This window comes from Lissotriton helveticus, chromosome 12, assembly GCF_964261635.1.
Source record: "Lissotriton helveticus chromosome 12, aLisHel1.1, whole genome shotgun sequence".
NCBI classification, from domain to species: domain Eukaryota; kingdom Metazoa; phylum Chordata; class Amphibia; order Caudata; family Salamandridae; genus Lissotriton; species Lissotriton helveticus.
Genome location: NC_136073.1, coordinates 767782424 through 767794865, shown reverse-complemented (window position 1 = coordinate 767794865; position 12442 = coordinate 767782424). Strand labels below are relative to the sequence as shown.

At 41.4% G+C, this 12442-nt stretch overlaps 1 protein-coding gene across 3 annotated transcripts in view; it reads left to right on the top strand.

The window, feature by feature from the left end:
• LOC144799042 (sodium/potassium-transporting ATPase subunit alpha-2) overlaps window positions 1-11921 on the top strand; it is a 364518-nt gene extending 352597 nt beyond the window's left edge. For all 3 annotated transcript variants that reach the window (XM_078670200.1, XM_078670201.1, XM_078670203.1), the window contains 2 exons: window positions 810-901; window positions 8520-11921. In XM_078670200.1, the coding sequence (XP_078526326.1) occupies window positions 810-901; window positions 8520-8548 (121 nt within the window). In that variant the 3' untranslated portion in view covers window positions 8549-11921. The remainder of the gene's footprint in view (window positions 1-809; window positions 902-8519) is intronic.
• The last annotated feature ends 521 nt before the right edge of the window (window positions 11922-12442 follow it).

Below are 12442 nucleotides of genomic sequence, written 5' to 3'. Positions count from 1 at the left end.
GCAAATGTTTTCCTGCATGTTCCCCACCCTTGTCCTCCTTGAATTCTGAACCACTTTCAATATCAGTCATCAAATAAATGTGTTAGTAATGTGGCAAATACATGTGGGCTGTGAGGGTGGGCATTGGATTGTTGACCTGTATCTTCCACTTCAATAAGGCAAGAATCCAGCCTATAATATTAAGACATTAATAATCAAATGAGCTTAGCCTGAGCTCTCAGGCTGAATTCACTTATGTTCAGGGCATGAGCACCTGCCCTTAGAGTCCTAATCAAAGGCAGTGAGCCCTATGTACACAGGCGGTGCAAACTGATTGATTCCACATTAAGTGGGCACAAGATGAGGAATGGTAACCATGGGTCATGTGTACAATACCCTGTTGTTGTCACAAACCCTGTGATTCGTCATAAGAAGAGTTTTTATAATGAACAAAAGCTCTTTCAGAGTCAGAAAATTTCTTCTAACTCTTAAAAGGGTTTTTATAGTCCTTTTCAAATCCTAAATTAGAAAGGCCATGAAAGAGGCATCCCCTCCTATATCTGATTCAGAAAGCTATGTATCAATGGTTTCTGACTGGCGCCACTGGAGGACACTAAGGGGCAGATTTACAAGCCCCTTGCGCCACTTTTGCGTCACTTTTCCCATATTAAAAGTGACACAAACGTGGTGCAAAGGACTTGTAAATCCTCCCCTAAGTACATGTAAGTGCTTTAGTGGCTTAACTTCATGTAGCAGCATGTTATGTTTCATGCTGGTGTTTTATTGCTGCTCAGATTTGACATTGTCTGCTCTTTCCTCTTCTCCTGTAGGATTACCTGGTGGTTTTGCGCCTTTCCTTACAGTCTTTTGATCTTCTTATATGATGAGGTTCGCAAGTTGATCCTGCGTCGTGACCCCGGAGGTGAGAACGCGTTGTAGAAGCATTTGAGAATCCAGTTTTTGTTAAATATACTTTATGCTAAACCAGAAAAACTCAAATTCTTGCTACAGCATCCTATTGCTTGTTGACTCAAAAATACTTGTAGGCGTATTAGTGCCTATGAAGGAGGAAGTTAATTTTGAGAAACCTCCATTGTACCATTATTTAAAAAAAAACACAGAAATACAGATTAAACAAGTACTCAGAAATATCTCCCATGCATAAATACAGCTCAAGAAAAACATTCTAAATCCAACTAACATTTTTGTCAAGCACTAGCCACCACTTACCGTTGGCTGGAGCAACAACATTAAATTAATTCACTCCAGCAATAGGTGAGAAATGATTTGGCTACAGTTAGTAATTAAAAAGAAACTGAGATGCATTTATGTATAGTAGATGTTTAGATTATATCTATTTGAGTATATGTTTGTGAAGCCCGTGTATGCACCTTTGCCATTATTGGGGGCTCGTTGTCGACCTGATTACTAAAGGGCGGAGTATTCATGGTCTGGCAGCCACAGGAAGCCAATATAATTTCACTACAAAGGGGAACTCTGTCTGTTACACTGCTATGGTTTTAGTTGCAGGTGCTGGTGGTTGAATGTTAATAAGTTGCAATGCACCTGGAACAACATCTTTCAGACCTTCTGAACTGCCCATACACTCAGTTCAAAGAGTAAGTGCCCACCCAGTCTTGACAAATGCAAACAATTCTTTCCAGTGGTTGCAGAAGGGTGTCTGCCACCCAAAGGATGCAGCATAGTCCTCTGGGGTTCTACTAGTCAGTAGGCTAGTCCTTTGCATTAATAGTTGGGGCTGGTGCTGTTATAGTTCAATACTCACTCTAGAGAGCAAACATGTTCACTTACCTATATCTCAAGAATTATTGGTCATGGTTGGAAAATTTGGAGGCTGGGGTGCCTACAGATCTCGGGCACCAGCATCGCCCACCAATCCAGCCTCCGTTTAAAACAGGGGGTAGTACCTGCTGGGTTAGGGACCAGAGGTCTAATTGGGAGATTTGTATAGCAGATTGTCATAGTAAGATGCAGGGATAGTTCATGACTTTTCGGGTGAGTGGGAAGCTCCTCTAGCTACCTCCCTATATCATCCAACAAGGGAGTTACATCAAGGCAATTATCAATACCTCACGAGTCAACTAGAATATGGACAAAGGCTCCTCACTGAGGTGGAAGGCTTATCCTGATGGCTTTGATGATTCTTCCTGTGGTCTTCGATTGCGCTGTACAGCATATATATGTTGATGACAGATGTCTTCTTGGGCGGGGCATCTTTGCGCTCAAGAGTAGGCATAGTTCAACAACGACTCCCAGGAGTCCTCTCAGGCTAGCATGGCTTTGTGATTTGCTGGCAGTCCTCATGGAAGATGCAATCCAGTGTCTTCTTGTTGTACCAGGAACTTTCTCTCACAATAGCCAGCATAGGGCATGTAACCCCTTAGAATCAGAACTGGTCCAGACCCTGCTCTGTAGGTAAAAAGACTGAAGTCTCCAGGTCAAGCTACAGGCAGAGGCAGATCTGGGAATAGGTCACTAAATGAAGGTTTTATCAGATCTTTTGCTTTCCTTGTTTTAATACTATGTTGTACTATCACATTTGTATAGTGCATGTTTTCATTGGAAAATGGCGTCTGTATAGGCAGAGGGCCACATACAAACATTTTAAATGGGCCTCTCTTTATCTTTGGCTGGCCTTCAATTTTCTTTTAATTGTCATTGCATTTAAAAGTTATTCTTCTAGCTAGCCACAGAAGAGGTTTTTTCAAGAGGTGGTAATCAGCCTTTCTGGAGTTCGTATGTGACCTATTCTTTTAAGAGGCATCTTTATTCTTGCCACTGACTTGAATTTTCCCTTAACACTTCCCTTTTGTCCCACCTTCTTTGAAGCCTGCTACTCTCAGCCTTATTCGACAGGTTCCCCCGTTGTCCCATATCTCCTGAGCTCAGATAGCTGGCTGTCTGGACAATTTGTTGATAATGGGCATATGTACATTTCAAGATGTACTGGTAAACCAGTGCATTTTCTCAGCTCAGCAGGATCCTGAAATTCCTTTGTTCTATCACTTTTAATGATGAGCCTTGTTGCTGGTTTCTGTAGGTCTCAGTGCTAGAAATGTTTACGTTTTCATATTCATCTTAGGTGAGATGTTGCGGTGATGAATAATTTCTGGTCTTATTGCCATTGGAACCATGTCTCTTGGCACTTGCAAGGATTTGATGCCATTTTTAAGTCGAAGCCTGCTAGTAGCGCATGAACTGTAGCAGGCAAAGAGATATTGTCAGGAGGGGTTTTCAATACGGCATGAAGCCACGCCCCTTTTTTCATTGGCAGGCCTCTCGAAACGGAGGCCTGCCTTTGGAAAAAGCTCCGGTTTTGCAGATTTGTCTGCTCTGGATACCGCCTCTCGAGGACTCCATGACCTGCCTTACGGTATCACGACAATATTTCTTGAAATATCGCCTTGGCAACCATGAGGCAGGTCAGGGAGTCCTGGAGGGGCGGGATTCAGTATCCTGTTTCTGCCCTGTTTTTTTCCCGTTTTTTTTCCGTTTGTGCCGTCATTTCGTTGGGAGTCCTCGGAGATGGAGGTTGTGGGGGTGAGGCGGTGCTGGTCAGTAAACGGTGCTTGTTTACATTAGCATAACTTTGTAATACCCAAAAGAGCTATTTCCGTGAAAACATTACGCTTCGGTCTAAATTTTTTATTAAAACTGTGGAAACGGACAACATCTTTTAACAGTGACTGGGACGGGAAACACTCTCTTGTAGAAATGCATATAGTGAGTGCTGGGCCATTATGTCTTCAGCAGTCAAACTTGCCTGCACGGAACCGAGAGCATGTAGCCTAACAGATAGAGGGTCGACCTCGAAGCTGGGAAACCGGGCTCGAGTCATGGCAACTGCAATCAACATCTTGTGATTCTGGGCAAACACCCTGTGCCTAACAAAACCGAATGTGTTCATCTGTAATGAAACTGGTGCTCATGTAAAGCGCTCTGATACCTGATATCTTCAGGTCTAGTTTGCGCTACATATAAAAAATAAAAAGATTGAATTGCCCTAGCTGTTTGAACGTCGGGAGCATACAAAGAAACCGATGCCCGTGACCGCCACCTGTGTATCACACCCTTCAGTTTTCCATATGAGTAGCTGCATGAAATGCGTTTAATAGCCCCAGCGGATCCTCTGAACGTAGGTGAATTTTGCTAATGAGAAGGGCCCAGTAAACTACACACAGAAGGTTACCAAAGACAAAACGTGTTCACTACTCATACCTGCTCTGCTAACGAGCACCAAAATTACTTCGCAGCAGAGGCATAGGCAACCTCGGATGAGCTCAGTCCAGGGTGCGGGCAGTTAACTACTTTTGTGAGGTAAACTACTCGTTGTGCATTGAGTTGCAAGGCAGTAGCACGGTATCATCGCAGTAAGAACCAGTAATACTGAATGACCAGTTATTAGTATTATTGGCAGTGAGCAAGTAGTATACCTGATGAGTTTTCCCCCGTGACCCACTGCATCATTCCTTCTAAAGACTGCTATTAAAAGGGAGAGCTCATTCAAAGGCAGCCATTTTAGCTAGCTGCACCAGCATCAAGGCCCGCCACATGTATGACTAAAGTACACCCGCAGCAGCGATATTCCTAACCTCTCTTGGCAGGCATGCAACACCCATAGGGCTCACCGGGCTTTAGCCCCCCACCACCCTCCCCCGTCTCGTGTGTCAGCCCGGGCAGAGACAGTTTCGCGGGCTGGCGACTGTCTGATTGCAGCCGCACCGAGTACTTCACAGGTCTTTTAAAGACCATTAAAATGTTAATGAGGCTATTGTAATGGTTTCACCCCTTCTTAGAGCCACCCGGCCTATCGCTGGTAAAATTAGCGCCCCCCCCCCCGAATTTTTTTTAACCCGGCCCCCCCCCACGAAATTTGGCTCTAGTTGCCTGTCTGTCTCTTGGTACTTGCTGGAGTTGGTTATGCAGAGCACTACCTCAGTCAGAGGCACCAGCAGTTGCCGGAACAGCGTTATCTCTAATGCGATAAGGTGGCATTAAAAAACTGTTATTTTTCAAGAGTAGACTGTATGCACAGACTCCGTTCAACATATTTAGTGAGAAAAATCAATAGCGACATTAGGCTAGAGCGCCGACCGAGTGCAATGGAGGACACGCAAGTCTGTCTGCCACATAAGTAATTTCAGCAGGGGTGCCAACATCATACCAACAATACCCTCCTGAGCTGCAAACTGGCCCCAGTTTCTGAACGCTAATCCAGCTTCTCGCGTTTAATACTAATATCCCATGACCTGCTTGACAAGAACATTAAGTGGAGGGTAAAAGACGACCACAAAGGGTTAAACATCATGTTTCATTAGGGTGTGGTCCGCCATTTAAAGGTCACAGGGACTAACTACCATAGTGAACCTTTTTCGGCAATTTTCAGCAAATAATGCTAGAAAGTTTACTAGTGGAGTCTGGGGTGGAAACCAGAGAGGTTAGCAACTGAATTTTGTTTTGCTTAAACATGTGCTCGTAGTTGGACTGCTATGTCCACTAGGGCTTTCCATGGCAGTTCAGCGAGGAAGCTGTAGCCATTGGAGTTATTGGGATCTAGCCTTGCTTCTTGGAGCAAGGGTGATTAGCTGGTGCTTCAGCGCTCAAAGGTAACCTGTTCGTATGGATTTGCTGAGGAAGTCTTGCCATGTGCAATGCCAGTACCTGAGATTGAATTTTTGAGAAAGCTACAGCACAGGAATCACCTGATTCCGTTATGTCCTCAAGGTTGGCCATGAAAAAGGACCCCCTATGTGGGGGGCGGAGGGGGTTGAGGGGGGGAGTTTTAGAGGCAAGCCTGGGGTTTTGCTCAGGCTTGTGGCAGTTTCTATTTTCTACAGCTTTTGTGAATAACGTCCGTAGGGTAATGCACACTGTGTTTGGGCAACAGCTCCAGAGGTGTAATGGAAAATAAACATTCTGTGAAGAGCTTGCAAAGGCTGCTCAATGCTTTGTGAACATTTACCTATAATTCTTTCTGTTTGGAGAGGAGTTGGCTTAATGGCTCGAGCGGTCGACCTCGAATCTAGGGAACTGGGTTCGAGTCTCGGCAACGACGCTGAACATCCTGTGATTCTGAGCAAAATCCCTTATCTCCCTGTGCCTAACAAAAACAAGCATTGGCATAGCCAATAGGTCTCGCCTTTGGAACCTTATACGTGTTTAGCCAGACCTATTGGCTATGCCTTTTACTTACATTTTTAAAACCAAAATAAAAGGCATAGCCATTTCAAAATGCCAATAGCTCATAGAAAAAAAGGCAAAGCCAATAGGTCTGGCCAAACACTTATAAGGCTCCAAAGGCGAGACCTATTGGCTATGCCAATGCTTGTTCTGAGAGTTGATAAGTTGATGTGGTGAGTCCTTTTCGGTCAAGTTGAGTTGGATCTCTTGCACATTTGCATTTAAAGGGGTGGTAATATGCCAATCACAACATTCCCTTCTTATTTTAATGTGATACAAAAGATTTGATCTTTATGAAGGCTCACTTTCCTCACAAATCTATGATTTTGAAGCAAATCCCATTGTTTGTGTTAAATGTCTGGTAAGTGCTTCAGCTGCTGATCCACCACGTCTAGTATTTTTGGTGTCTTGTTCACACCAGCCTAACATAATTATTTACTTAATGCATTACTGATTTTGTTGCCACCTACTCAGCAGATGTCAAATTTGATGTTTGTAGATTACTTAATTGGGGTGTGAAAAGTAATCATTATATTTTTCACAAGTCTACCTGTATATAGAATATGAAATTGGTTATTACATGCTATAATTTGATTTGAGGATATAAATGTTCTTTTTTGTTTCTCATGTTTTTGACATGTGGATTAGTTAGAAAGTCTTCACTATATATCAGGCAATTCGAATTGTAGTAATGTGTGTTACTTTTGTGTTCATGTGCAACTGGAACTTCAAGGGTAATAAGCTAAATTTTAATCCACGTCTTTGTTTTCGCAGATATAGGACTATGAATTAGTAGATATTTGGTTGACTGACTGTGGCAGCTTGACTTTTGAGCCTGTCTTCTTCTAATGAAACTGCTATTGGTGGTCTTAATGATTAGCTCAGCTCACCTCAGCTCTGCTGTGGCATCACCCATTGGCATTTTAATGGCAAGGCACATGTTTGGTACCTGCATGCAGATTGGGTTTCTATACATGCTGAGAGTCTAGAGCCCCCTCCTTTATTAGTATAAGCGTTGACAATACCTAGGCTCCTCTCTATAGGTGCTTGATATAGATGAACCCTATTTAGAAATTCAAAATGACAAGGGTATACCTCTCACACTTTCTCACCTTCTCCTAAAGTTAGTTTCCATTTTTACTTGTTATTGTATGACACTATAATATGGTCAATTGGATCACACTTAGTACATTGCCAACCACTATATCATCATGGTGAGCGTTAGACACTATACTCAAAGCAGCAGGGCAGGCAGAGGCAACTGGGCCTCCACTGTGCGGGTTGAGGTCATTTGCTTCCAATGCTCTGGGCCCATCATAATATGGCTTTACAAACTGAACCACATAGGCCCTTTCTGCAGTAGGCTATTAGGGTGGCGAGCAGTCACAGACTTCTCAGGGAGGTAGTATGGAGATGCTCATGTTCAGAGCTCAACAATCAATCAACTGACCCAGTAAAATGTATGTTCAGCCCAATGCTTATCTTTACAAAAACAGAAAGTAGTTTAATCAGACAGTTGCACTTGTTACTACACACTACAATAGTAAAAACAAGTTAGTGTCCCTGAGCGATAATTAGGCAGGTGCGGTTCCTATCCCAATCCCTCACTGTCCCAACTTTCCCCATATTCTCTCCCCAGTTCTGCAGACACTGTTATTGAGAAAACTACAAGTAGCAGAGATACGGTGTGCAATGATCGGTTATGAGAAAGCATAAAACTATGGTGACGTTTGTGTCTGAGTGAGGTGTTAGAGTAATGCAGGATGCCAATAGCAAACAGAAAGATTTGCATGTGAGCTACTTGTAACTTTCTAAGCCCAAAACCAGATGAGACAAATATACACTGAATGTGAATCTACAGCAAAAGAGACTGCAAAACTATGCTTACAGATTTTCGATTCATTTAGTAGGACATGTGTATTGTCAGTTGCTCCAATTTCTATTTACTATTCAGGGATGATATACATTTTGCTTCATATAAATCTGATTTTAATCCAGAACATACGGATGAGATATGATTTTCTACATATTAATAACATTTAGATATAGAATTTAAGGACAACATATATGCAAACTTCATCAAATACCTATATATTCCGATTAGTTAATATACTGTGCTGTATATTTCCGTCATCAGTTGCAGAAGGGTTCAAACTGGTGGGTACATATCAGACTTTATGAAAGCTTGTCGCTGAAGATAGATAGTTTTATCTTGTTTTGCATGTATCAGTGGTACCACCTAGACTTAACAGATAGCATATGTATACCTATATTCTTACGGCACCCGAAGAAAAGACATTGCTTTTTATTAAAATTTCTCTCATTTTTTTCTTTTATAGGATGGGTTGAGAAGGAGTCATATTACTAAGCAACAGATTGGAAGGCAACCTGTGGAGTCACTACACACTTGGGAATCCAACACTGTCCAGTGGTGGGATGCTAGTCACACAACATTTAATACTACTAGGCATTCAATTCACATTGTGGAATTTAGTTTGAGTGGGTTGTGTGGAGAGAGGGACTGAAGAAGGCTAGGCAAATAGAAGAACCACTGTACTTTGTAGTCACAGCTTTAGTAAACAAAATCCAAAAAAGATCCACTTGGGACCCACCATTTTTATGTTTCACATTTCATATATAAATCAATGTTATTGGTCAACAGGGACAGGTTGCAGGCTGCATATAAAGTTTAATTTGACCTCCTGTGCACATGGCTATATTAGTATTAGATTAGCATCCTTCAAAGAGATTTCCTCAGCTTTGAGTAGACCATCCTTTACAATAATTCAGGGCTAGTTAGAGAAACTGACTAAGATAAAGGAAATACCATACACTACAGTAAATTAAGTAATGGGTCCGTATCTAGATGAACTGAAGGTCTTGTCCACCCCTCTCATAAATTTATCAGGTTAGAACTCTTCCAAGAAAGGGTCCAAAATGAACCCTGGTTAGTGAACATGTATTACACTGTATTACAGTTTACACTGGTAGACACAGCAGCAGCTGAACCTGAAATGATAACATACAAGCAAAAGAGAGTTTCATCACCAATTCAACCATAGAGAAATTGTTATTCATCTAAACCAACTTAAGATGACTCAAACCAGATTGTAAGCAGAGTTAGCTCTCAGCACATTGTGACAATTAGCTCACAGCACATTCTAATAGAGGTGAGTTAATAAACAATATCTACAGTTACAATTCGTTCAATTTACACACACGGTGAGAATCATGTTCATGGATCGCTTGTGTAATTTTTTTTATTTGATCTTTAATATTTAATCAAGCACTGGAGGACAGAGGCATAGAACTAGCATCAAACCTCTTATAAGAAACAATTCTCATCTTGTATTCGTCTTTATCCTGAGTATTAATAAGTTGTTAGAGTAATTAAGTCAGTTTCTTAAGAAGATCACTTTCTGCCCCAGCATCTATCATTTACTTTTTTTTATATTTTGGGAAAAACGTGGTTTACTTTGCAACTTGTCTTCACAACATTCCCCAAGGCTCAAAGAGTAACAAGAGGAAGGATCCTATTCTCTCAGACATAAGTCTGTGGTATTTAATCAGATGCTGTGGATTCTTTCTGAACAGTAGTTGTAGTTGTTCTTGGAGTCATAATGCTGGAGCTGAGAATTCATAGTTTGCACACAGGATGTATGGAACTGTGGTTTTATCACATACACAAATGAAATGATGCACCAAACAAATCAATATGCCAGTAGTGTATGCAATGCAAATAGTAGGATTTATCCCTTTGGGGCCAACTTCAGCTCCAGAATAGATGCCCACCAGATTTCCGTTGTGTATAGGTTGCATTTTTGCATGGCCCTTGCTTGTGCATGCTGTAAAACCCTGGAGCATAAACACTGCAGCATTTTAATTGCTGCTGGTACTTGGGGGCCTAAGTGCTCTCCGGTAACACAAAAGTAGGTTAATACATGTAGATATTTTTCTTAGATTGCGGTGTTCCTCAGTACTGAATGAGTATACATCAGTTTCAGCTCACATTTCCATTTGGTCAGGATGGGCTGAAGTGATCCCATGTCTTCCTTTGCAGGTACCAGCTGAGCTCCTTGTGAGAAATAGGTCAACATTCTTAGCTCAACCATAGGCATTGGACTGGAATGTGGTACATCATTGTGGGATTTTAACCTCTGTATAGACAATCCTAACCTCCGCTGCCGCAGGGCACTATGTAAAATGAGTATGGTAACTCCAGATTGTCCTCATGTAGTTGTGCCTATACTATTTTAATGGACTAGATATCCCACCACTACTAATTCTGATAATTCATAACAATAAGTGAGTTTTTCCACAGTTGAGAGAATGAACAGAGTTAATCTCAGCTGGACGACTCAACACCCTTGGAGCTGGCAATGGGGAAGAATTCATCTGCCTTTGAACTGGAGTCTGTCCAATCCTTATTCTCATTTATGATTTGATTGGGGGCGGGTGTTAGTTCTATTGATGGTGTTGCCTGCTCCCCATCCAGTATTGTCCAGAGCTTCCAGCGATGTCTCATTCGCCACACTAGTATTTTCACATAGGCCAACAACTAAAGTACATGTTTGAAATAACAATGTCCTCCACCTCACCACTCAACTTCACCGGGTCAGCTCACCCTCTAAAAGCCACTGTGGAAAAGTGTTCTGTACCCGTACCCTCTCATTATAAGTATGTGTCTTTTAGTGAGAGACGACTAATGGACACTGAAGAGCACACACTTTGGCTCAATGGCACTGAATGTCCAATGTCGAGTGCTTATTGGTCACTGAAGAAGTTAGACTTTCACTTTCATTGGAGGGCGCTGGAGACCGATTGTTGGGTGCATGTGTGGAGAAAGGGGCCTTTTCCCAATTCATGAAGAACATGTATGCTGGATACACCAAAAGCACCTCATTTTCAAGAGTTGGCAGTATGGAATAGTTCTTAAGTACAGAAAAGTAAGAAGTATTACCTACATCACTATACGTTCCTCAGGATTGTGCCTTATTTGTCCACCTGTGCCTTTATGCTATAATAAACTTCCATATTTACATGTTGTAATTTTCCTTCTGAAATAACCCTTAATTCTGCCAGAGTCATATACTCATGAGAAATTTCATTCAATTCATTAGTGCTGTGTTTCGCTTTTGTTGGTGGTCATCAGAATGATTAAGTTGCATCTCAAAGTGCCTACAGGAAGGAGCACTTGTTCCAGGACCATTGCAAAACAAACACTAGGTGTGATGATTCAGATATATAAAATAGAAGAAGAATTACTTTACTTCCCTGAAGTTACAGCATAAAGACTGCATATGTCTTTTTTTGCCCATCAGCACCTTTTACAAGGACTATAGTTCCATATGAAATAAAGGTACAGCATTAAAGTTTCTTGGGGCTGAATAAATATTAGGTGTCCGGCACTGAAACTCAGTCATTCCACATTCTTGGTGTATGCTGCATTTCTTTATTTAGAATTTCATATATAAACTGAAAACCATGTTTAGCTGGCAAAAGAAAAAGAAAACCTGCAAGAGCCATACTGTTGATTTAGAGAAAATTATTTGGAATTTCTTCTTATAAAAAAAGTAAGAACTGCATTAATTATTCTGTACAAGACATGTATTAAGGGGGTTTTCCTCTTCCTTTATATCTTCGACAGTAGGAAATTATTTTAGAAGTTCAAAAAAATATGTATTGAAATGGCTTTGATTTCTAACTGAGCTGAATTAAAGTGTTGAACCTCTCATAAAGAATGCTTGTCTTCGTTTCCTGAATATTATGGAAATGGCTGATGTTGCCCAATTTCCTGTCTGCATGTGTCTGTTATTAATCTCATTGCTGCCTCTTTCAATGACCATGTATATATATGTCAGCCATGTGATCCTTTCATTCCGACGCACTTCTCTCAGCGGGTGCTCTGTGTAGGGGCCGGATCCAGGCCCTGCAATCACTTTCTACCACCAAAGACGCTGCACTCCAGGAAGGGGTACATTTCAAAAAGGTTTATTTAGACAAAAGCTCAACCAACGCGTTTCAGCCTTCACGGCCTTGCTCACAGTCAGTGAGTCCTTTCTTTTTGCACTAATTTATACCCCCACATGGCCTTAATGAAGCGTTATGGGTAATGTAGTGCGATTCAAATATAACAAAGTTTTCAATATATACAAAAAAGGAAACTGTAGTGAATCACAAGAAAAATAATATGGAACAATCCTAGTAAAGTGTCAGGCAAGAGTATTTTTGTGATGACACATTCATTGTAATATTCCTATAT